The sequence below is a fragment of the Erinaceus europaeus genome, chromosome 14, assembly GCF_950295315.1.
Source record: "Erinaceus europaeus chromosome 14, mEriEur2.1, whole genome shotgun sequence".
NCBI classification, from domain to species: Eukaryota; Metazoa; Chordata; class Mammalia; order Eulipotyphla; family Erinaceidae; genus Erinaceus; species Erinaceus europaeus.
Genome location: NC_080175.1, coordinates 14066655 through 14092919, shown reverse-complemented (window position 1 = coordinate 14092919; position 26265 = coordinate 14066655). Strand labels below are relative to the sequence as shown.

The window sequence follows — 26265 nt, the reverse complement described above, 5'->3', positions numbered from 1 at the left end:
GCTCCTCTACAGGCCGGGCTTTCTTTGTTGTATCCCTAGTGTGATGTCTGCCATGTTTCTCTGTTTTTCTTATGATTTGGATCTAAAGGATCCATGAGGTTGTTTGAATATTACAGTGTTTCAATAATAAGTTGGTAGTCTTGTCCATTGTTTTAAAAATGAAATCAGAGGTCTCCCATAACCTACAGCCTGCCAGGCTGTGCAAGCTCCAGCCTCAGCTTGCTGCACTCTGAACCCTCTCCCCACCTCCTCACCGCCAGTTCAATATAGTCTTGTCATTCAGGATTCTCATTCTTCCCCAGACACAGCACAGTCTTTCCTGCTTCTGGATCTTTCTTCTGCCTCCCCAGCTCTTTGCATGCTTGGATCCTCCTCATCTTCACAAAGGTTTCCCCTGACCCCTCTATCTAATGTGGCCTTCTTGGTACCACTGTCTCATTATCCTGACTGTGTATTCTATTGTACACATGACAGTTTAGCTACTTCACACTTTCATTTATTTTCTCCCTTATCATCTGCTTTCCTCACATGACCAGAAATTATGAATAGAAACTGGTGACTTGAGAACTCATGATCATGCTTCCCTAATAGCCTAGGTGTTCGGTCAGAATACTGCCATAAAGAAAAACATCAGTACCTGCTATTGTAATTAGTGTCGTAGTGGCCAAAGTTTATTTCCTGTATGGATGCATCTACGTTTGGCTTAATGAGGCACATATTATTTCTGGACCTTACATTTCTTAGCTGTTAAATTGACTGAAGATCCATTCCTCCAGAAATTGTTGTTTGTGCAGGGGGTAGGAGAATGGAGCTTTAACAAAGGGCCTCAGACATCAGACACGCAAAGCAAATGACCACTACTAACATCTCTGACTCCAAAGAAGTCCTTATTCTCCTTTTTCTGCACAAAGTTGCAGAACCCAGTCCTGATGAAAACATAATTTCATTGCTTGAGGTTGTTGTTACTATTTAGTGAGAGAGTCAGCATAGCATCAGTTTCCTCTGGCTCCATAGCTTCTCCTGTGGTGCTGGGAGTGGAACCTCAGTCATACTTATGGCAAGGCACACATTCTACTGGTAAGATATCTCTCTGGCCCCAAAGTTCCAATTCTTTGGTAAAAGCTGTCTTGCCTGAAACTGCAAACAAATTAGAATTGCAGCTTCCATGTGAAGGGGAAAAACCAAGGCCTTCTTTAAAACTACACTTTATTATCATATTTATTATCAGTCGCATCTTTCTAAATACAATATGAGAACATGCTCCTTTCAGACATTTTGGAAAACATGGGGAGAAAAAAATCAAAACTACTTTTAACTTCTCTCTCTCTCTTTACAGTTTCTTTCCTTATTTATTTTTTTATTTATTCATTCATTCATTCTCTTTTGTTGTTTTATTGTTGTAGTTACTGATTTCATTATTGTTGGACAGGACAGAGAGAAATGGAGAGAGGAGGGGAAGAGAGAGGGGGGAGAGAAAGATAGACACCTGTAGACCTGCTTCACCACCTGTGAAGCGACTCCCCTGCAGGTGAGGAGCCAGGGCTTGAACCAGGTTCCTTATGCCGGCCCTTGAGCTTTGCGCCACGTGCGCTTAACCCACTGTGCTACCGCCCAACTCCCTCTTTGTTTTGTTTCTTTAGCAGTATGCTGCTCAGCTTTGGCACTTCAGAGTCTCAGGCATGAGATTTCTTTGCATAACCACTATACTACTATCTCCCAAGCCCCAAAGTACTTATAATTTCAAACTGACAATGAAATTGTTAATCTCATGGAAACCCTGCTATTGCACCATCTTCGCCTCTTTATTCAGTTGGTTTAGCTTTTGTTTGTTAAGCCAAAGGGCAAGGTTGGAATTGTGTCCTTATGACTGGTACTTCCTCAGGAACATACACCTTTGCTCTCTCTGGACATCCAAGAGCATGTGTCAGCTATAGGGACCCAGACAAGTGTAGGCTGAAAGAAGCCCTGTGCAGAGTTTGTGAATAAAAGTCCCCACCACGGATGAGTAAGAGTCACACATCTGGCCCTCTGGATCCTTTGCTTTTCCTGGTCAGTTGTCCATACTGTATTCCATAGTTGAGTAGCTTAAAGATCTTTCCAGAAATCTAGTGCTTTCCCATCCGAAACAGTCCTTTTTAGAAACTGACCTAGAGGAAAAAAAAAACTGAATCTTGCTCTTCTTCTTTTATTAGGCAAACAATTTGCATTTGCTTTTGAAAAGGAAGTCTGCAGACAGGACTTCTTTATTAAATCACCACCTCCTCAGCTTTTCTCCTCTATGGTAAGTATCCTCCACAATTTCACAGGCCTCCCACCAGCCTCATCAGCTTTTTTTTTTTTTTTAATGTCTTTTTTTTTTCCTTCCTCTGAGATTTGACTGAAATACCAAATGTTTTCTTTCTTTTGTTCTTTTTTTTTTTTCAGCCCTCTTGGAAGAAACGGTTTTTCGTTCTGTCAAAGAGTGGGGTAAAGGGTTACAATCTTTCCTATTACAAAGACCATCATCACCGTGGTACCATTGAGATTGACCGGTACATATCCAATGGAGAAAACTTTTATACTAACAGATACTAGCAAGTCAAATGCTAACAGGTCAAATGCAAATTGAAAGTTAAGTCACTGATCAAAAGAACCAGAGACTTCAATCGTGAACTATTTACTGAAATGAAGCTATAAGGGAACATTTTCACTAAAAAAGAATAGCAAAAAAAAAAAAAAACTTATTTCATAATATATTTGCAACTGATAAAGGCTTAACTAATAAGCCCTTAGTAATGAAGGAATTTGGCTCTTTAAATTTATAGATAAGACAGAGCAGATGAAATTCTCGCTTCATGACTCCAAGAAGCTGTTTACACAGAGAGAGAAAGAGAGAGAGGTTTACTTTTCAATTAGTTAGGCACACAAACACACACACACACACACACACACACAATTAGAAATCACAATTTGAGAAACCAAGAATCCAATTGAAGTTGGAACTTTTCATTTAAATTTCAGCCCGAATAAAGCATGTTTAATCATTGATGAAACAGACCTAAGTTTATTTTATGAAATTATTCAACAGTCTTCAATCACAAAACTGACTGAGGGGCCCTGAAGTTCCTTAAATCAGGACAACACAACCTAAATCCTAATATACATATACATTCTAACTTTGCCCTGGCTCCTGTTTAATGCTTTAAGTCTGTATCTAATAGGAATACCAGTGTAGAAGTTGGCATACGCGATCAGGAAAAAATGCAGTTTGTGCAGAAGATGTTTAAGTGCCATCCAGAAGAGGTGATGTCTCTCACAACCTCAGACAGAGAATACTTCCTCATTGGCTCTGACAGGTGAGCAGTAAAATAATGCAACATGTCTCTTATGGACAACTCCAACCAACTAACCAACCAACAAAGCCATTAATACATAATACATATGTACCTTAATACATAACAAACATCTTTTAAACAGAAACACACAGCCCAACTTGAATGTTATCTTGGCAGTCTTCACTATGTGTTCAAACACCATGAAAAGTCACAGTGTTCATTTATTTATTTATGTATTTATGTATTTATTTATTCATGCATTCCCTTTTGTTACCCTTGTTGTTTTATTGTTGTAGTTATTATTGTTGTCGTTGTTGGATAGGACAGAGAGAAATGGAGAGAGGAAGGGAAGACAGAGAGGGGGACAGAAAGATAGACACCTGCAGACCTGCTTCACCGCTTGTGAAGCAATGCCCCTGCAGGTGGGGAGCCGGGGGGCTCAAACCGGGATCCTCACGCTGGTCCTTGGGCTTTGTGCCACATGCACTTAATCTGCTGCGCTACCTCCTGACTCCCTAGTGTTCATTTTTTAAGGCCTAAGGCCACAAACTAGGTGGCTAGAATGACATAAATGTATCATTTCAAAATGCTGCTGAGTCTAAAATTAAGGTGTTGTATGATGCTGCTTCTTCTGAAGCCTCCAGGGAAGATCTGTTCCAGTCCTCTTCCAGGAGAAGAATGACTCCTACCAGAGTTATTTTTCTCTTCTACTCAAGATAGAATAAATTATAGCAACAGAACTTTATATGACACATTCTCCTCGGCTTTCAAATTCTTTTTAATAAAGAAAACTAGGCCGATTGGGTTAGAAAGTCATCCTACTTCAATCTGACTTCATTTTCACCCATCACATCTGCAGCAGTTTGACCTAATTTCCAAATAGGGTCACATTCTAGGTTGCTGAGAGTTAGGATTTCAATATATGAGTTTGGAGGGAGGACACAATTCAGCCCATGGTAGTTATTATCACTTCATATTCGTTCCATCTAAAAAAACAAAAACAAAACCCAGTACATACAATGTAAGCTATCTGTTAAGGAGGGCCTATGCTTGTCTTTCAAAGAGATTACAGATGTAAGAAATGTGGAGACTCACAGGGACTTTATAAAGCTTTTCTAGATGGTTATCTGCTTGACAGTGAAGCTGGGGATAGGTTGGAAGAGGAAGCCAAGCAATGGAGGTGATGAATGCTAACGTCAAATAGGGAGAATCTTGGTCAATCTCAGATCAATCCAAAGGGAAGACAAAGAAAAAAGAAGGAGGAAGAGAAGAAGAAAATGAAAGAGAAAATTATTTAAATTGTCATGAGAGTAAATGATAAAATGAGATTTAGAAAAATTCTGTCCAAAATGGGAGGCGCATTGGTTAGAGTACACAGAATTGTGCTGGCAGATGAAAGAGCTCACTTGCAAACACAAAAGAAATCGGAGTCAACACCAGAAGCTTCCAATCCTATGATTATCACTCTTTATTTTCTTCCCATTTCCCTGCGCTTTCCCCACAGAGGTGGCACGAGGGTTGATTCTAGTGTGAAGGTGAGGAGGTGGTTTGGAGTCAGTGGGTCATTTCAGTTACTTAGGAAAAAAGCTCTTATTTCCCTGGTATTTGCTCCCACTACCTGTTCCAACTTTAATAAAAGAAACCTTCATTGCCTCAAAAAGTGTGCAGGTGTTGTTGTTATTACATGCCAACTGAAATTTTTTCCCTATCAACAGGGAGAAGATTAAAGACTGGGCCACCTTCTTGTCATCGTTTTGCCTGGATATAAAAGCACCACACCAGAATACAGAGGTGACTCTCTAACATTCAAAATAACAGGGCACTTGTTCTTTCACAAGGAAACAACAGTAGCTCCCACCCCCTTAGCAACTGGCATTAAGACAAGCAACAAATAAGTGGGAGATGTATCTTTGTTATTTTTATGATTAGCAATAGGAAAAATACTTTTGTGTTTTACAAGGACTCTAAAATGTAGACACTTGAGAGTCTTATTATTTGGCGGTGGGAGGAGTTTAAGTTCACTGTGGTGTTTTTCTGAATAGTTGCTGAAATTGGAGTATTTTCCATTATTGTTATCCAAGGTATATAACAGCTACCTTTCAAGTGAGTAGATCTAGGGTGGTTACTATGACAATGTTTTTCATCTTTCTTGCACTTTTAATGTAATGTCACCTTACTGTCAATACTAGTGGCTTTAACTGTTTTCATTTGTTTCATAAGAACTCCTGTTAATTTTCACACATCCTTTCTTAGTATGGACCTTTACAAATGTGACTTTGACCTTCATTATCATTTTGACATGTTTTCTAGATTGTTCTATGCTTTCAAAAAAAGCAGATTTCGGGGTGGGAGGTGGGCAGTTGATAAGTATGGTGTGATTAGAGCCAAAGTGGGCAGACTATAGAGGGAGAAAGGGTGAGTCTCTGAACTTAGAGACCGAGAGTCCTGTTAGGAGACAGGAATGAGAGAAAGAGAGAGAGGTGAGTTTGTGTCTTAGACAGTGCTGGCTGGTAGAATCAGCCTTAGTCATTAGTGAAAGCTTAGTGGCAGGAAGTACAAAGACTAATAGTCCAGGGGGCCGGGTGGTGTTGTACCTGGTTGAACACTCATGTTACAGTGTGCAAGGGACTGAGTTTGAGCCCCTTGATCCCAACCTACAAGAGGAAAGCTTCATGAGTGGTTAAGTAGTGCTGCAGGTATCTCTGTCTCTCTCCTTATCACCCCCTTCCCTCTTGATTTCTGGCTATCTCTATCCAATAAATAAATAAAGATAATTTTTTTAAAAAAAGACCAATAGTCCTCTAACTCCATTATTTCTTTTTCAGAAGCTGGAAATGCTCTTATCAGATTACAAAAGACCCAGTTCTGACTCTAGTCTTATCACTGGTCCTTCTATACCAAAAGCTACCAGCCCTTTCTCACCAAGAAGCAGTCTTCCAGACATGGTAATTAGATTTGCTCCATCCCAGCCCTCCCTCCTGTCTTACTCTCTCTCAGGGTGCCACAGGAGTCTGCCACTGCTTTAAAAGTCTTCCCAGGGCATTATCAACATGCACTTTCCTCAAAGTCCATCCTACTCTAAGATTCATTTATTTATTTATTAATTTATTGTGATTATGATTATTTTTACCACCAGGGTTATTTATCACTGGGGTTCAGTGCCTGCACAACAAACCCACCACTCCTGGCAGCTGGTTTATCCTCCCCTCCCCCGCTTTTTTACTAGCTAGGACAGAGAGAAATTGAGGGGGAGGGGAAGACAAGGAGGGAAAGACAGACAACTGCAGACTTGCTTCACTGAGCTTCCCCTCTGGAGGTGAGGAGCAGGGGTCCAAACCTGGGTCTTTGCATATGGTAATGTGTGCACCACCATACAGTCCTCCAAGATTGACTCTTAGTACTTGACCATAGGACAAGAGGGGTACAACTCCATAAAATTTCCACCACTCCCTCCCTTGAGAGCTTTCCTGTTCTTTATCCCTCTGGGAGTATGGACCCGGTGTCATTATGGGGTACAGAAGGTGAAGGTCGGGCTTCTGTAATTGCTTCTCCACTGAACATGGGCATTGGCAGGTCAGTCCATACTCACAACCTGTCTCTCTGTTTCACTAGTGGGGCAGGGCTAATGGAGAGGTGGGATTCCAGGACACAATCGTGAAGTCATCAGCCTAGGGAAGTCCGGTTGGCATCAAGGCAGCACCTGCAGCTTGGTGTGTGAAAAAGCATGAAGATATAAAGCAGAACAAATTGTTTAATAATCAGGAACCTAAAGGCAAAAATAGAGCAGCTAAGATTTGGAGTCTCCATTTTGGAAAAAGCCAGGAGGTCTATTTTAGGTATATTCCAAGGGACCCATGACTTTACTCATTTTTGCCTGAGCCCCACAGCTAACATGCAAGGTAGGCCAAAGGTATTGTCTGGGGAGATGGCGTCAGAGTTGGGAATAGGACCAGAAAACTGGATCAGGGAAGAGAGAAGATCCCACATATGGGAAAAGTATATAAATATGGTTAACTGTAAATCCCATCGATTTGATCTGGGCCCCATATTCCATACAGGAGTCTTTGTAATCTCTGCATCTCTGTAGGTCTGAGCTAGGATTCCGTGGTCATAGCTAGGAACATTCTAGGCTGCACTCATCGCTGGACCCATCTTCCTCAAGTGGTAGAATATGTTGGTCCAACTTCACTTCAGAGAATGGGTCAGGGCTTATCATTGTTGATTCACATTGAGGGCAAGGTCATGTAGGGGCCCACAGTGGGGCCCATTATGTTGTCCCTGATGGAGATGACCAGTGACAGTGGAGAGCGGGATCAGTTAGAAGTCTGGGCCCATCATATCTGTGTGGGAATCCCAAGATTCCTTGAGTAGGTCCCTGGGTGGTGGTTTGGCCTGGTGGTAACCAAAAGAGCCATCATGAAAGTATGCCAGTCTCTTGTCCTTATCCAGCTTTTGCAGTCCTTAGAAAGTGACTTCTTGTTGTCTCTTAGCTCTCTTGGGTTTGAAAATTTCTGAGTTCTGGATATATATTTTTAAAAATTGTTTATTTAGGGGGCCAGGCAGTGGCACACCTGGTTGAGTGTACATGTTACAATGTGCAACAACCTGGATTCAAGCCCCTGGTCCCCACCTACAGGGAGAAAGCTTTACCATTGGTGAAAGTGGGATACAGGTGTCTCTCTTTCTCCTCTCTCTCTCTCGCCCCTTCCCTCTAGATTTCTGATGGTCTCTATCCAATAAATAAATAAAGATAATAAAAATGTTTATTTATTGGAGAGAGAGAGAGAGGATAGAAGCAATATTCCCTCTAGGACCTCATGGACATGAGTATAGCACCTTACCTATTACGCGACCTTCTAGCCTATGTAAGTTTTAAAGTTTTAGATAATTTTAATAAAAGGACTGAGTGATTTTTTTTCCTGCCTTGGACACTATTTTGTCTCTTCCCCCTAGGCACCTGATATATCTAAATATGGTGCAGCCTCCAGTCTTAATCTAGTTGGGAGCTCTTCAACTATTTCAAAAAGCTTTTTATAGTATATCAAATGAACCGAGACCACACAGCTCATTTGACATTTGCAGGCAAGCTGATAGGCAATGATGTAGAAAGACCGGTTCTCTTCAATAAAAGCTTCTTCTTTTCACACACGAGAGAGCTTCTTCCCAAAGATAATGTTATTGGTCATCTTGCCTTCACATGCTCTGATACTCAATCTATGTACTTATTTTTAAAGTTTTATTTATTCTCTTTTATGGGGGGGAGGCCACACTGCTCTACTCTGGCATACACAGCACCAGGAAGAGAATTTAGGATCTCATACATGTAAGTCTTGTCCTCCACTGATCAAGTCACTTCCCTGGCTGCAACAATCCATTAACTTCTCAACCAGTTCTAGTTAAAACCATTTTCAGGGCCCGAGGGGTGGCACACCCAGTTAAGTGCACATGTTATGCTCAAGGACATGTTTTGAGTCTCCTGCTCCTCACTTGCATTTCACAAGCAGGTCTGCAGGTGTTTATTTTTCTCTTTCCCTATCTACTTCCCCCTTCTCTCTCAATTTCTCTTTGTCCTATTATAGCAAAATGGAAAAAAAAGAGAAAAGGAAGTAAGGCCACCTGAAGCAGTGGATTCATGTGCTGACACTGGGCCCAAGAAATAACCCTGGTGTCAATTTAAAAATAAAGACAAAAGCAAAAAGGAGTAAAATTTGTTTGTGCATGTTGTTGCTGTTGAAATTAAGTAGAATCCCTTCTTCATCCCAACTCATTGTGACCTAGGTCCATGAGTTTAAAGCTGCTTCAAATGTCTACTTTTTTAAAAAATCACTTTTTTTTCCAAGGACTTCCTAGAGAACATTCAGGTCTTTTCATAACCCCTTGATCTATGTATAGCATTGTTCTTAGAAGGATCAAATTGCACTCAACAATTTTCCTGCCATGCAATGCAACTACTTTAGTGGAGTATCTTGAATCTGTTGGGGAGGGAAGACAGTAAATTGGTTGAAGCTAAGGAACCTTGCAACCTATAATTTATACTATTACATGATCAACCCTACCCGAATGGAAACAATTGAAGTATGTGAGCAGAACACAAAAAGATAAATATTGAGCAGGAAGAGAAAAGGTGCTGTATTGGGTGAACATAGGGGGAAGATGGCATTTGGGGGTCTCTCTGACACACCTTAGTGACTTAGAAAGCCACCCATTAGAGAAACTACTTGTCCTGAGTTACAGGTCTCACTGGTAAAGAATAGCCTGAAAGATGGGCTTATACTTTTACATGAGTCAGGTGACCTTGACTCAAAAGATAAATTCAAGTTACATGGATTTCTGAAGTTATATTAGAAGAACCTTTTAGCTACTTAAAATTTTTATTTGTTTTTTTATTTTTTAACTTTAAAATTTTATTTATATGGCACAAAGCACAAGGACCGGCATAAGGATCCCGGTTAAAACCCCGGCTCCCCACCTGCAGGGGAGTCTCTTCACAGGCGGTAAAGCAGGTCTGCAGGTGTCTATCTTTCTCTCCTCCTCTCTGTCTTCCCCTCCTCTCTCCATTTCTCTCTGTCCTATCCAACAATGACGACAACAACAATAATAACTACAACAATAAAACAACAAGGGCAACAAAAGGGAATAAATAAATAAAATAAAATATTTAAAAAATTATTTATAAAAAGGAAACACTGACAAAAAACATAGGATAAGAGGGGTACAACTCCACACGATTCCCACCACAGAACTCTGTATCCTCTCCCCTCCCTTCATAACTTTCCTATTCTTTATCCCTCTAGGAGCATGGACCCAAAGTCATTATGGGGAGCAGAAAGTAGAAGATCTGGCTTCTGTAATTGCTTCCCTGCTGAACATGGGACAGATTGATCCATACTCCCAGCCTGTCTCTTTCCCTAGTGGGCTGGGACTCTGGGGAGGCAGGGTCATCTGTCCAGGGAAGTCTGGTTGGCATTATGGTAGCATCTGGTAACTGGTGGCTGAAAGAAGAGTTAACATATAAAGGCAAACAAAATGTTGACTAATTATGAACCTAAAGTCTGGAATAGTGCAAATCAAGAGTTGGGGGGGTCTCTGTTTTGTAGTTAGTAGGCCTATTTTAGTTATATTCTAAAAGAGCCCATGACTATACTAGTATCTTTTTTGTTTGTTTTTTGAGCCTGACATCTGATATGCAAGTGGACCCAAGTTGGGGAGATGATGTCATTACTAGAAAAAGGACCAGAAAGCTAGATCAGGGAAGAGAGTAGCTCCCAAATATGGGAAAGGTGTATAAATATTGTTGACTGTAACCCCCATCAATTTGTTCTGATCTGGGGCCCATATTCAGCTTAGGAGCCTATGTGACCTCTGCATCCCTGTAGATCTGAGTTCACATTCTGAGGTCATGAGTAGGAATGTTCCAAGCTGCCCCAATTTCAGAACCCATCTTCCTCAGGTGTAGCAGAGTATGTTGTCCAGCCTCCCTTCAGAGGATGGAACATTCTCTACCTCTCTTGATCCATGTTGAGGGCAAGGTCCTATGAGGGCCCACAGAGGGGTCTATTGTGTTGTTACTGATACAGATGACCAGTAACAATGGAGAAAGTGATTTGTTCAAGGTGTAGGCCCATTTTGTCTGTTTGGGAATCTCAGGACTCCCCAAATAGGGCCCCAGCTGATGGGCTGGCCTGATAGTAACTGAAGAGTCATCTTTAAAGTATGCAAGTCTTTTGCCCTTATTCAGCTTTTGTAGTCGTTACTTTGATAAGGTTAGCTTTGGAGTGACTGAGGGAAGTGTTTGTTAATGTGACAGAGGTAAATGGAGAGAGATCCAGAAGATCATGCTGCCACACAGGATGCCAGGGGTTGAAATTGGGATCTCATGCCTGAGATTCCAAGACTTTATCCACAATGTGCCACCTCCAGAGTTCTAATTTTGAGCTTCTTAACTTTATAAATCTATTATAGTTTTCTCAGAAGGTATATGGTTTACTTTCCTCTTCCTCAAAGAAAAAAGAAAAACATTAATTCTATCTTATTACTTTCTGTAGCATTTAATAGGAAGTGCTTCTCCAGGATTCAGACAAGCTCTTCCACCACAAAATTTCCTATCAGAGGCCACTCAAAACATGAAAGAAGAAAGTCATTATGCTAGTCCTCGAAGTGTTATTTTAGAGGTAATCCTTTTCATTTATGAATCACTTCTCTGTATGAGTGTCTACTGAGGTTCTACCATGCACTAATCCTAGGGCACGAAGCAGGGTTCAGTGGAACAATGGAGGTGAATAAAGTATAGGTGATGTGCTTATAATGTTGACACTTGAATAAGTACCAACCATGATACAGACGGAAGGGATTCCCCATTGAAAGGAGAGGATTCTAAAATATCTGAATGTCATAAAGTATCTAGAGTAGAAGGACTTGGTGGGGGAAAACTTCCAAATTTTGTAACTGGTAAAATTTGCACTTAGACGGTTAACTTGGGGAGTTTTTCTTTACTCTGAAGAAAAATAGTAACATGAGCAGAGGTCTATGCACACTCAATTATGGAATCCATAGTAACATGCTGGAGGATCAACTGAGAATTGCAAATGAGTGCCTTCTCTGTGCTAGGTAGTGTGTTCTCCTAGATTAGGAGCTAGAGTGAAGGACTATGCATCACTTCTATCCTTAGAGCTCATTTTGAGCGGTCAGCATATGATAATGCTACACCAAAGTCACAGTCAGAAAACTCAGAAGCAGTAGGAACAAGATATGTTTTCTCTCACCATAGGAACCAGGCCTTAGAGATAAAATGGCATTTGATATGAATGTTGTAAATAGCTCAGGTGGGTCTTCAGTCAGGGAGTAGTAAGTGGCATTGTGAGAAATTTTTATGCTAATATATTTTCTGGGCACAGAGATGGCAAATCGTCTTTTATAAAGGTCTAAGTAACCAGCCAGGTTGTACTAAGCATTAGTTACACACCTGTCATCTGCCAAGTGTTTTAAGAAATTCCAGTTCTAGTAAGGCAGGTAAAAACTAAGTTAAAATATCAACCATGACAAAAAAAAAAAAAAAACAACAACCACCAATCCGCTCAGTAAAAGTTCAGAGAAGGGGTGGATAAGGGGTGGGTTGGTCAGAGAATACAGTGGAACTTCAGCCAAGCCTGAACACAACTTCATGAGCCAGAAGAGAGAATGAGACTATGCCAGTGGGAAGATATAACATGAAATTAAGCTGTAGAGTCTCACAGTTTGTAGGGGTAGAAGTGGAAGACTGAGTTGATTGGAATGACAGGTTCTGATTATGAATTGATGATTAGATGTCAGGAAGGCAATAGAAAGTCCATAAGGTCTTTAAACAACAATAGATTTGGTTCATTTTTAATTTTTTAAATTTCTTTATTGGAGGATTAATGTTTTATAGTCGACAGTAAATACAATAGTTTGTACATGCATAACATTTCCCAGTTTTCCACATAACAATTCAACCCCCACTAGGTCCTCTGCTTTCTCTGTCCCAGGACCTGAACCCCACCCGTCCCCCACCCCAGATTCTTCTAATTTGGTACAGTACACCAGCTCCAGCTCCAGACTAAGTTCTGCTTATTGTTTTCTCTTCTGATCTTGTTTTTCAGCTTCTGCCTATGAGTAAGATCATCCCATATTCATCCTTCTGTTTCTGACTTACCTCACTTGATATGATTCCTTCAAGCCCCATCCAAGATGGGGTGAAGAAGGTGAAATCACCATTTTTAATAGCTGAGTAGTATTCCATTGTGTATATATAGGACAACTTACTCAGCCACTCATCTGTTATTCAACACCTGGGTTGCTTCCAGGATTTGGCTGTTATAAATTGTACTGTTATGAATATAGGTATACACAAATCTTTTTGGATAGGTGTGTTTGGTTCCATCCGGATATATATATATATATATATATATATATATATATATATATATGTATATGAAAGGAATTACAGGGTCATAGGGTAGGTCCACTTCTCTTGGCTAATTTTTAAAGATTTATTTATTTATGAGGTGGAGGAGGCAGAGAGAAAGCACCAGAACACACTCAGGCACATGCCCTTATCAAGGATCGAACTCAGACTCTTATGCTTGAGAGTACAACACTTTAGCTAGCCACTGCATCACCTCCCAAGCTGCAGTCCAGTGACTTAGTTCTAAGCAGCTAGTTGAGAGCCTCTTGAGGCCATATTTCTAGAACTTTTATAGCCTCAGTCAGCAATGTGGGCTGTGTGTGAACACAGCAGTATAGGGACATCTCTACATTGAGTCTGAGCATTTGACTCATCCAGGAGACATAATTCCACAGCTGCACTGGTTGGAAAAAAACAAAAAAATCTGTGTCACTCAGTGGCTGGTAGTGAAACAGGACGTAAGCAGCAATGAGTCCAATAGAACTTGTATCAGGAGGGTGGTTGACCCAGGAGAAGGAAGCAGACTTTGAGTCTGCCAAAAGCTTTATGCTTCTGTCTCCAAGAATGAAAACACTAGTGATTTGACAGTGAATCCACTTACTTTTCTAGGGACCAGTGGCTCGTGTGAAGGGTGATAAAGTCACAGCCTATTGTTGGTGGAGTTACATTCATGTCAATTTCTCTTATCTTTAGTTGGATAATATTATTGCCGCCAATGATTCTGGTGAATGTCTTGAAGCTAATAATCCTGAGGAGGTCTCCCAGGGAATTGAGAAGATCTACATGTCAATGAAGTCCTGGTAAGTAAAACTATGCTTCAAACACTGGTTTTAGCTGATGGACTGTGATAGAATAGTTACTACCATTCACTTCAGTAGCTCATAGAGTGATACAGAAGCATGACCCTCCATTGAGCCAACATATTATCCAGTAATCTCAAAACAAAAAGTGAAGATGGTTTCTCCATCCACCAAAAGTCACTAAGTGACACCCCAGCCACCCCTAGGAGACAGACACTGTTTTTCATTAAGCATTTATATCTCTTACATTCTCACTTCAGCCTTCGGAACCCACTAGGTTATTTTGACTCCAGATCCATTTTTAGGGGAGTTGGTTGTAATTGAGTCTAACTATGGCTGTAGTTGTGATGGTTGGATAAAGTTCAAGTCTTTATCTGCCTTCGCATGACTGCCAGCTTTGAGGTCTGATCCACACACCACAGAGAGTTGAATATACATGTAGACATGCTGACAAAAGATTTAACCTTATTTTAACCTTCTTATGCTCTAGTTTTGTCAGAGAGATGTCTCGGGAGTCTCCCAACTGCAAAGATGTGTCCCAGGACCTTCCAGAGATCCAGAATGATGGGGCTGCTCTGCAAGAAGGAAGCTCGCGAAGGGACCCATGTCTATCACCCACCAGTACAGAAACACCAACCAGAAATGATGGAAAGAGGCCATCCCCACTGACTGCTGTGCAGTTATCTATACTGATGAAGTAAAGTTCTAGTTTCTTAAACTTAATGAGCCCTGACAACAAGAAGCTCTTCCTTTTTATTTTTTTGAATATTTATTTTGAATTATGATTATTATTATTTTAGACACTCTGGTTCATGGTGATACTAGGGATTTGAATCTCTGGCCTTGGAGCCTCAGGCATGCATAACTGCTATGCTATCTCTCCAGTCAAGAAGGCTTACCTTTATTTTTAACTCATAACTTGACTTTCACCATGTCAAATAAGCTTTCTTTCCTCACTGACAAGGTGGCCAAGCCAGTAAAACTAAAAACCAGTAAAACTGAAAATGAGTGGTGTCCTGGGGAGTGCGTAGTGACATGCTAGAGGATCAGTTGGGAATTGCTAGTGAGTGCCTTCTCTGTGCCAGGTACTGTGTTCTCCTAGATTAGGAGCTAGCGTGAAGAGCTAAGCATCACTTCTGTCCTTAGAGCTCATTCTGAGCAGTCAGTATGTGATAATGCTACACCAAAGTCACAGTCAGAAAACTCAGAAACAATAGGAACAAGGTTTAGTTGTCTCATCTGTGGGGCTCCAATGCTCCAGGCTGACTTTTTTTTTTTATTCTTTAAATTTTATTAGTGATTTAATATTGACTTAATATTAGTGTTTTAAATGATACTTATATTCTTTGATGGGATTCTCTATATTCTGCCTCTTTTTGATGTCTTCTTCCTTTTTCCTTTTTCTTTTATTGTCTGCAAAACTAGGGTCTAGTGCATGCATAATTCAGGACTTCACTGTTACCAGATTGGAGCTCCTTTCCACTTAGTTAAAGAAAGACTGGGGGGCTGGGGGACAGCACAGCACTGGAGCTTCTTCTGATGCCATGGCAATCCTCCGTGTGGTGCTGAGGTTTGAATGGCCTTGTGCATGACAAGGAAGGCACCCTACCCAGGGAGATATATTTTTCTGGTTCTTTAGCAGGAAAATGATAATGATTACATGACTGACATGATCTTAGCAGTCCTCTGATTATTGTGGTGGTTGGTTATTACAGGGCTGGGTGGGAGTGCACCTGGCTAAGCGCATATAGTACTCTGTGGAAGGACCTGTGCAAAGACCTGGGTTCGAGGCCCTGCTCCCCACCTGCAGCTGGGCGGCTTCATAAGCAGTGAAGCAGGTCTTCAGGTGCCTATCTTTCTCTCTCCCTCTCTATATTTTTCTCCCCTCTCAATTCCTCTCTGTCCTATTGACATACTATAGAATGGATACCTGAAAGTATAGTCTTTCTCTGTCTTACTGAATAAAATAAAATAAAAATAGAAAAAGAAGAAAATGGCTACCGGGAGCAGTGGATTCATAGTGCTGACACCAGACCCAAGTGAAAACCTTGGAGGCATAAAAAAAAATCTGATTGGTTGTTATTACATTCTAACTCCCTTCCCACTGTCTGCCACAGCTCTGAGGGGTTGGGGTGAAGAAAGGTAGGGGTGACACTCATAAGTACTATTTATTTATTTTGTTTACAGACAGAGTGACTAAAAGGGAAGAAAGGGATAAAGAAGGAGAGAGAAAAAGAGACATCTGCAGCCCTGCTTCACCATTTGTGAAGCTTTCCTGCTGCAAGAAGGGGCTAGGGGCTTAAACCCAGTCCTTATGCATTGCAGCATATATGCTCTGTTGGCTGCACCACCACCCAGCCCCTATACATACTTTTCAATTATCTTAAAGTCACATTCTTCCTCAAGATTCGGGTGTGGGTGGGGGGAGCAGTCTTCAGCTAGAAGATAACATCTCAGATGTGGGAGGCCTTGGTTGAATCAGTTCAGAGCAGGGGAAGCTGCCTGACAGGACTTTCACAGCCCTCTTGTGTCATAGCAACATCACCGATGACAAGGAAGTGGAGAAGCTGAATGTGTTTCTCGATCCACTTGACATCACAAACTACCTTGCTCTCACTGAAGCTGGAGGACGAATATGGTAGGTTAAAGATTTGAGGGACTGGATCACAGCTGGGTGGGGTTGGGGGATGGCAAGAGAACCATTTTGTCTTGAGACACTGTGCATGACACAGCTGGACAGAGACCCTGGATTACTGTCATGCTGTTGTCATAAGAAGTCTTTATTTCACCTTTAAAATATTTATTATTTATTTGATAGAAAGATAAAAATAGAAAGGGGAGAGGCGAACAGAGAAAGAGAGAGAGAAAGAAAAACTTGTAGTACTGCAGGTGGGGACTAAGGACTTGAGCCCAGGTCCTTGAACATCGTAACAGATATACTCAACCATGTCCACCAGCCACCTAGCTCCCCAATATTTAGTCTTTCCATGAATTTTATTGGGACTATCCAGTCCACCAAATTATCACTTCATTTGAAAAATTCACAAATCACATAAATTAATGATTTTTCTGTCAGTGAACCAGAGCATAACTGCTTACTTATTCTACCAAGATTTAATACTCTGCTACACAGAGACTGTTGTGTGGAGGAGTCAGCTAGGAGGTGGGTGGGTGTCAAGAGACCCAAAAGTCCAGGAGGAGAAATTTCTGATTTCTTGAATATGAGGAGAAGGGGGCAAGACTATGTCTGATCTAAGGAAGTCATTACCCACACATGTACAATGAGTATTTGGGAGCAGAGTCTTGCTGGAGAATCAATGAGGTTTACAGGTCTAAAAAAAAAAAGCCACTTAAAGGCAGCTGACAGACTCAGATCCAAAAGACAGCCTGGAAGGTAGTTCTCTTTCTTTTTCTCTTTATTTAATTTATTGGAGGTTATTTTCTTAATTTATTTTAATGAGAGGGAGATACATAGAGAAAGAGATCAGAAAGTTACTCAGCGTTGGCTAAGGGTGATGCCTGGGATTGAACCTGGGACCTCAGAACCTCCTCAGGCATGAACGTCTTTTGCATCACCATTATGCTATCTCCGAGGCCCTGGAGATTTTTTTTTTTTTTACTATTGAATAAGTGAAAACTGCTGACTTTATATCCTTCTAATAGTCTGCAATTCATTTTGATAAATCACAGTCTCTTTTTTTTGCCTCAGGGGTTACTGCTGAGGCTCAGTGCCTGCAGTACAAATCCACTGCTCCTAGAGGCCATTTTTCCCATTTTGTTGCCCTTGTCGTCATTATTATTGTTGTTATCATTGCTGTTGTTGGATAGGACTGAGAGAAATGGAGAGAGGAGGGGAGACACAGAGGGGGAGAGAAAGATAAACACCTGCAGACCTGCTTCACCTTTTGTGAAGCGACCCCCTACCCCCTGCAGGTGGGAAACCAGGATCTCAAACCAGGATCCTTATGCCAGTCCATGTGCACTTAACCCGCTCCGATACCACCTGGCCCCAGATCAATCTTAAAAGGGAAAGAGGGGGAGTTGGGCGGTAGTGCAGCGGGTTAAGCGCAGGTGGTGCAAAGTACAAGGATAGGCATAAGGATCCTGGTACGAGCCCCCGGCTCCCCACCTGCAGGGGAATCGCAGTGAAGCAGGTCTGCAGGTGTCTCTCTTTCTCTCCCCCTCTCTGTCTTCCCCTCCTCTCTCCATTTCTCTCTGTCCTATCCAACAACAATAACATCAATAATAACTACAACAATAACACAACAAGGACAACAAAAGGGAATAAATAAATAAATATTTTTTAAAAAGGGAAAAAGTCCCTTTAATGTCAAGTGAAGGAGACATGCCAGTTGTTTTAGAGGCTCAAGTGGGCCACACCACACCCTCTAACTTTCTCCAAGTCCCCAACACACTAAGAGTCAATCAGCATTTGAATGAAACTCTGGGCACCTTTGTGCCTGAGTTTGCTCTCTCATGAATTGATTGTGTCATCTTTCTTGTTTTGTTTCATCATCTCAGGAGGTTACAGATGTTTTAAAAGACTGATTTTATGTGTGAGACAGAGAGAGAGAGACCATGCTTGAGAGCTAAGTTTGCGTCCCTGGACACCCCATATATGGGAATACGTGCATAAGGGTGGGGGCAGCGCTCCTGTGGGCTCTCTCGTCCTCCTTTTTCTCTCCTCCTCCTCCTCCTCCTCCTCCTCCTCTTCCTCCTCCTCCTCCTCCTCCTCCTTCTTCTTCTCCTCTCTTTCTCTCTCTCTCTCTCTCTGTTACTTTCTTTCACTCTTCATCCAAGAAAAAGTAAAAAAGAGTCCTCCAGATATAAAGAAGGCCGCAGTACAATCCTGGCAGCCAATAAGTCAATACATAAATGAAAGAGAGGAAATTAACAAAATAATTTAAAATATTTTTAAAACTATTTTTAAAGTAAAGGGGGCATGGGTTCAGGAGGACTTTGCAAGGCTAGTACATTTGGAACAGGGTTTTGGAGAAACCGTTAGGCTCCAACAGAAGAAAGAATATTCTAGGCTGTGATGCAGGGCCAATAAAGAAACATGGGGACCAGGTGGTGGCACACGGGTTGAGCACACGTTACAATGTGCAAGGACCCAGGTTCGAGCTCCAGGTCCCCACCTGCAGGTGGAAAGTTTCACAAGTAGTAAAGCAGGGCTGCAGGTATCTGTCTCTCTCCCTCTCAATCTTTTCCTTCCCTCTTGATTTCTGACTCTCTAGCCAATAAGTAAAGATAATAGAATTTTTTTTTTTTTAAAAAAAAGAAAGAAACATGGTAGCAAGTGTGTGAGTGAGGAGAGCTGCCCACCCCACCCCAGTCCCAATGGCATGTCCACAGCCCAATTTCATGCCCGTGTTGGCCACTGTCTTCCCACTGCAGTGTGTCTCAGTGGAGAGGACCCCCACACCTTGGATGCTTATTTTCCCATGGAGACCACCTTCTGGCAGTAAATGACCTGAAGCCCAAGAGCCTGGAGGAGGTCTCCTTGTTCCTCAGCCGCTGCATCCGCAAGGAGGTTAGTTCATTGACAGGGCAAGTCTGTACCCAAAGCAAAAAGGTCAAGGTCTTAGATGGAATTGGAAGTCCTCATATGGGTTCTGAAGAGGAATGAGACACAGTACTGTCATCAAGTGTAAATAGGGGAATGATAAATATAAATCCTGCTTCATCTGATACCTGCAAATAACAGGGTGACTCTAAGATCCTTTCAACATTCTAATTATTTATTTTTTTATTTATGGATGGATGTATTTGAGAGAGAGGGAAAGGAGACAACCAGAGCTTCACTGTGGCACATGTGATGTCAGTGGTTGAACTCAGGACCTCATGATTCAGAGTCCAACACTTTATCCATTGTGCCACCTCCTGAGCTGCTCAATATTCTTTTATATAAAGTAGGCTGTGCAGAGAGCACTGGGCTAGGAGACGGACCACCTGTGTTGGGGGGCTACAGACGTAGTATTTTGTGACAAAATTCTCATGCAGTTTAATCAGACCAGTCCACTGTTTGCATCCACCTGTTTTAAACAATCTGTGCCCCATTTTTCTGTAAAATTAGTGACAACTAGCTAAAGTTAGTCGACGTATTTGCAGTAGGAACTAGAATTTATCATGTATGCTCTATATCTTTATTATAAAGTATATCCCTGCTACTATTGGCTGGGGGAATAGTGGACAGGAAACCCCTGTCTGTCCTTGGTTTTTCTTTTGATGTCACTGAGGTCTAATTCTTGTGTGATTTCACTACTTGAGGCTGAGTTTTGTTTTTTTTTTTCATTCAACTAGATAAGCAACAGATAGGACCAGAGGAAGAGAAATAGAGAGGGAGAGGGAAAAACAAAACAAAACACAACAAAACACAAAAGCAGTGGAGCTTCCTCAACTCAGGTGCCCAACTACAGATGAGTAGCCCGATCTCTGGACACAAGAAAGATGGCAGCTTGCCTTTTGCTACAAGTTGGATGGAACTGAAAGGGAAACTACTAAGTGAAATAAATCAGAAGGAAAGACAAATACCAGATAGTCTCTCTCTCACATGTGGGATATAAAGAAATAAAAGAAGGGAACAAACATAAATAAGCATAACCCCTTACACTCTTACTACAGAACTGAGGTTACTGAAGGGAGTAGAAGGGTAGACAGACGAATGGACCATGGTGGAAAGAAAAATATTGGTGGTGGTGGGTGTGGAGTGACAACACATATTTAGAAAGAGGTATAAAATTGTATGCTACAACAGAGACAGTATTGCAAAACCAGTGCTACCTTAATTAAGAATTGAACAAGAGGGAATGACAATAAGCTACAATATTTGGACCAGAGGAAGGCATGATGGCTTGTATATCTAGGAAGAAAATGGATTTTATACTCTGGTACCTGCTGACCCAAGCCTTTAGGGAGGACTACAGAGACCTAGATGTTGCCCAACAAAACTCAGGTTTTACCAAAAATTCAAAGGCCTCTTGAAACTGGAGCATCCAAATGAGGCCCCCAGACAGGATCAGTCCCAGAGAGAGTTGGGAGGAAACTGAAGCCTGACATGTGTCTCCTGCAATCCAGCATCTCCTCCCAATTCACACACACACACACACACACACACACACACACACACACACACATTTCACCCCTCCTTTGAAATCTCACTTTCTCTCCTCTCATGCCCCATGCCATCTTCACCCCAACTTCCCTTCTCTCTCAACTGTAGACTAATGGGGGACAAAGTAAATTGGAGATGTTCAGGTGCTGAATCACTGGGTAAGAGTATTGTTTTGTAGCATTCAGAAAGTTTAGGAAATTATATCAAACAGATTCAACCAGCCTGAGCCCTTATGCAGAGGAAAATGAGTGTAGTTGGATTGGGTTCCTCAGTTAGTTCTCTTTTCCACCATGCAAATTTCTACCCAGTTTGCAAAACTCAAGGTAAATAGCACTTTCTCTGAGTTATCTTTCTGGTCTCCCTCAAATAGATTTAATCCATTCTTTCTCAGGGTATCCTGAGTGTTCAGGGTGATATGGCTATATAGACATCCAGTCTTTCTCTTTGCTGTCATGTAGTCTGTTCATATTCTTGGGCCCACACTGTAAGATAATTAGCACATAGTATGCCTTCTTGGGGCCAGGGAGAGACTCAGTAGTAGAGCATAGAGTTTGTATCTGTGAGGTTCTGGCTTCCATCCCTGGCACTTCGCATACCAGAGTTGAGCATATCTCTCTCTTTCCCTCCCCCCTTTCCCTTCCAGTCTTTCTTCTTTCCTCTCTCCTCCCTCCCTCCCTCCCTTCCTTCTTTCCTTCCTTCTTTATATTTTGCTTGTCTGATGAAAGAGATACAGAAAGAGAAATAGAGACCAGAACACTGCTTAGCTATGGCTTCTGGTGTTACAGGGGATTGAACCTGGAACTTTAAGCCTCAGGCACGAAAGTCTTTTTGCACAACCATTATGCTCTCCCCTCACCCTCTTTCTTTCTCATGAAATTACATAGAAGTAAATGTTTTTAAATTGGCTGTTTTATTCACTCGTCTGTGAGCTTGCTATGCTCTGACTGAAGACACTCTGGCTGCACTAGCATCTAGCACAGTGCCCAGCACTGCTTTTGCAATACTGTCTGTGTTGTAGCATACAATTTTATACCTCTTTCTAAATATGTGTTGTCACTCCACACCCACCACCACCAATATTTTTCTTTCCACCATGGTCCATTGGTCTGTCCACCCTTCTACTCCCTTCAGTAACCTCAGTTCTGTAGTAAGAGTGTAAGGGGTTATGCTTATTTATGTTTGTTCCCTTCTTTTATTTCTTTATATCCCACATGTGAGAGAGAGACTATCTGGTATTTGTCTTTTTCCTTCTGATTTATTTCACTTAGTAGTTTCCCTTTCAGTTCCATCCAACTTGTAGCAAAAGGCAAGCTGCCATCTTTCTTGTGTCCAGAGATCGGGCTACTCATCTGTAGTTGGGCACCTGAGTTGTCTCCATATCCTGATTATCGCAAGTAGTGCTGCAGAAAACGCAGGTGTGCCTATATGTTCTGAGATTGTGGTGAGTGAAATTACGTGTATAATTTATTACCACTTTTTAAAAATTGTCTTCGAGAGGGTAGGGGTAGGGGAAATAGAGGAGAGAGACAAAGAGGCACCTGCAGCACTGCTTTACCACTCGGAAAGCTTTCCCCTCACAGGCAGGGACCTCAGGCTTGAACCTGGGTCCTTGCCCATTGTAACATGTGCACTCAATCAGATGTGCCACCAACTGGCCCCTTATTGCCAGTCTTTCAATGTGGCTTCTAGATGGTCATCAGGTTTCATATGTTTCTTTTGTGCTTGTTTCTTTTTTCTTTTAATTATTTACTCTTTTTTTTTTTCAGTGTTGCCATAAGGTCTTAAACTTGAACCTTATTTTTGGATTGAAAACAAAGTCAATCTAAATGTCCCCAGTATGACTCTCTTTCTCTCACACATTTTATGTGTTTTGTGTATCTTGCTGCTTCCAAGATCACAGGACTTCCTTGGAGCCAGCTTCAAAGGGTTTCAGTGAGGTCAGGCTGAGAACAAATCATCCCAAATATAATCTATGATCATTTAGCATTCTTCTTTCTAGACAATTACCTAGTGGCTTCTCTTCAGTGCAGGATACAAATAATCAAAGCAAACTGACAAAACACAATGACAAAATGACTCTTAGATTCTGTGAAAAGTATAGTAGTGTCCAGAAGGAGCTGATCAGGAGGCCAGGGGGCAGGGGTGGGGAGAGTGGTCATTTGATGTGGAATGCCTAAGAAACTTTAGAGGTTGGTGACGGGGAGGCATATTCAGTTATAGAAGTGCAGGGTTGTGCTCCCCAAATTGTATGGCTTATAAGCCAGTGTGACGCCAATACAATCTGCTTTAAAAGACTCTCCTTTTCTTGTGTTTTAGAAAGTAAAACTCACCATTGGTCGGATTCCGAATTCAGAGAAATTCCACATCATGGCTTGCACATGCGCCTTGAAATACCAAGGTGTGGTACCTCTTCCACTGGCTACACCTGAACTGGACAGGATGCCAAGAAGGAGCCCCGCCATTAAAAAGACTACTCAGAAAATGACTGGCATATAACTAGTTGGGATCCACTGTAGCTGAGCAAGGACAAGATAGCATGGCTCTTCCTATCATAGCTATGTGATGCAAGGTAGCTCAGCACACTGCTCTGAACTTCCTCTTCTGTATCCTAACAAAGGGGAGTTAACTACTGCCTCTCTGGCTATTGCATCAGGGGTATTGAGAGGATTAAGTGTTTTATGATCTTGGAACACAGTGAAAACCATGGATCTTGTTATCTCAGACTTTGTCCCAAACACCAGAGGGACAAAGTCTTTTGGAAAAAGGTTTTGGAAAGTCCTTCTTCTAAAATGTGCTGTAGTGTGTGAGGTGGTGGTCAAAGGAAGGAGCAAGATAAGGACCAGACATGGATGTTACAGAGTTACCTGAGACTCAGAACTTTCGTGACCTGTTTGTTTTTGGCTCCGTTACTGAGAAAGAAAGGAATGGAAGGATACCCAAGGAAGTAGTAATAGATGTAGGAGTGGTTGAGAAAGGAAGAAAGAAATAGAGGCTTTAAGAGTCTCGCCTGGAAAGCCAGATTGTTCAAACAGACCAATGAGAAGTTCACTCCAGGTGGGCAGGTCAGGTAAGGATTAAAGAGCCCAATTTTATCAACTATTTGCCATTTTGTCCAAAAGACCCATGCAGGTCTATACGTGCCTTTTCATTTACCCAAAGTATGCAAGCCTGATCACAGCCTCCCTAATTTTTTGTGGAATACAACATGATTAATCAGACACGATGGGGAAGCTAGTTCAGCCTTATCTCCCTCACGCACTACAGTCCACAAACACCCTTCTCTCTTAGGGGGATGTACTTTTAGGAACCTTCATTCCAGGAATGCATGATCCCCCAGAGAGAAGTGATAGCATATCAGCCTTCACAGACACCTCCTAGTGCTCATCATGTCCAAGGGCCAGAAGGCTAAAGATACAAGGGCCTCTTAAACTCAACAATCATTTTATTTTATTAGAGATTTAGTAATGACATTGGGGGGTCCAAGCAGGTTTAAGTCATATCCAGCCATGATCTACATGCTTTCTAAACAGATAATTTCTTAGCCCTTTTTTCTTTCTTAAAACTTTTTAAGATAGTATAGAGAGAAATTGAGAAGGAGGAGAGATAGACGGGGGAGAGAAAGAAAGACACCTGCAAACCTGCTTCAGGCTCTTCCCCCTTGCATTTGGGGAGCAAGAGCTTGAACCCAGGTACTTGTGCACAGTAACATGTGCTCAACTGAGTGGTCCACGGCCCATGTCCCTCTTAGCCATTCTATATTAGAAATGTCCTCACTTGACACATGAATGAATGGCCTTTAAGGAAGGTAAAAGTAATTTTTTTTCATGAATAAGAGGACAAGGACAGAGAGCTAATGGATTAAAGAAATTTGGGAATTTTAGAGCAAAGAGTGTTTCAGAAAATATACTTTAGCCATGTTGTCATTCTACCTAGGAAGAAATCAAGGCCTTGATTATCTGGACAAATGATCTACTTTTTCTTCTTTGTTTTGTTATTTACTAGAGTATTGCTCAGTTCTGGCTACTGTTGGTGCCAGGGATCGAACCTGGGACCTCTGGCATCCAAGTCCAATGAGCTACTTCTGTACAGTGCTACATCCTGGCCTTTTAACTGACACACTTTGTGACTTCCAGTTTCATAGCTATTTAGTGTCAGAACCTGATTCTAAAACTCTCTCTGAGAAACATAAGCCCTGATCTCCACTTTGTATTTGGATTTAGAAATGAAAAGACCTTCAGCACTTCCAAGAGATAGTCAAATACAGTTCACTTTCTGTGACCCAGACTGTACTCACACAAGTCCAAAAGCATTGTTACTGTGGTGGTGTTTGTAACAATAAAAAAATGTCTTTCTGGAATTGCTTAATTATGATAGCTTAATATAACTGAATACTTTGCACGTGTTATAAGTTCTGCATGTAAGGTTGTGGAAAGATATTCATGATACAAACAAATAAAAGATACCAGTTACAGTGGCAGGAGGTGGCACAGTGGCTAAGGCACTGATCTCTCAAGCATGAGGTCTTGAGTTCAATCCTCAGCATCAGAAGTACCAGAGTGATGTTCTAGTTCTCTCTCTCCTCCTTCTTTATCTTACTAATGAAGACATCAGCAAGAAGAAACAAGAAGCCTGGAAGAGGAGAACTTCAAACTGTCAGTAAGAATCACATCTTAGAAGTAACTTGGGAGGGTCAATGGGGGCAGAGGGAGAAGAAACTCTATAAACTTTGGATTTTACTGTTTTTAAGTGAGGGTGTATTCACATTAATAATGAAACTAATGAAAGTAGAACATATATTAATGTCCCTCTGTGTTGTTTCTTTCATAATCACAATCAGATGAGAGACAGCCCCTACCTCACTAGAGGAAAGGTCAGTCTTATGGTCTCTCCCTTTCTGCCCTGTTTCTCTCTCTGTATCTGAAAAAAATTAGTCTGGATGAGTGAAGTCCCATCAATGACAAAAATAAATAAAATAGAAGAAAGAGCATGTCTTCTTTCCTTGATGCCATTTGAGAACTAACTCTTCTACAGGTTTAATTAAAAATTGTGTTAGTCACTTTCAATTCTAGTCCTCTGTTCCAGTCTCTTGGAAACAGAGTTGGCAGTCAGCTGAGG

General features: G+C 41.5%; 1 protein-coding gene across 4 annotated transcripts in view; it reads left to right on the top strand.

Annotated features, from left to right (window-relative positions):
- PLEKHS1 (pleckstrin homology domain containing S1) overlaps window positions 1-26216 on the top strand; it is a 43820-nt gene extending 17604 nt beyond the window's left edge. For 2 of the 4 annotated variants that reach the window (XM_060171252.1, XM_060171251.1), the window contains exons 3-13: window positions 2193-2281; window positions 2425-2531; window positions 3201-3335; window positions 5030-5105; window positions 6140-6259; window positions 11360-11485; window positions 13930-14036; window positions 14527-14733; window positions 16573-16674; window positions 19434-19569; window positions 23467-26216. In XM_060171252.1, the coding sequence (XP_060027235.1) occupies window positions 2193-2281; window positions 2425-2531; window positions 3201-3335; window positions 5030-5105; window positions 6140-6259; window positions 11360-11485; window positions 13930-14036; window positions 14527-14733; window positions 16573-16674; window positions 19434-19569; window positions 23467-23646 (1385 nt within the window). In that variant the 3' untranslated portion in view covers window positions 23647-26216. Of the gene's footprint in view, window positions 1-2192; window positions 2282-2424; window positions 2593-3200; window positions 3336-5029; window positions 5106-6139; window positions 6260-11359; window positions 11486-13929; window positions 14037-14526; window positions 14734-16572; window positions 16675-19433; window positions 19570-23466 lie in introns of those variants that run through there. The other 2 variants (XM_060171254.1, XM_060171253.1) reach the window with 2 other exon arrangements.
- Window positions 26217-26265: the final 49 nt, after the last annotated feature.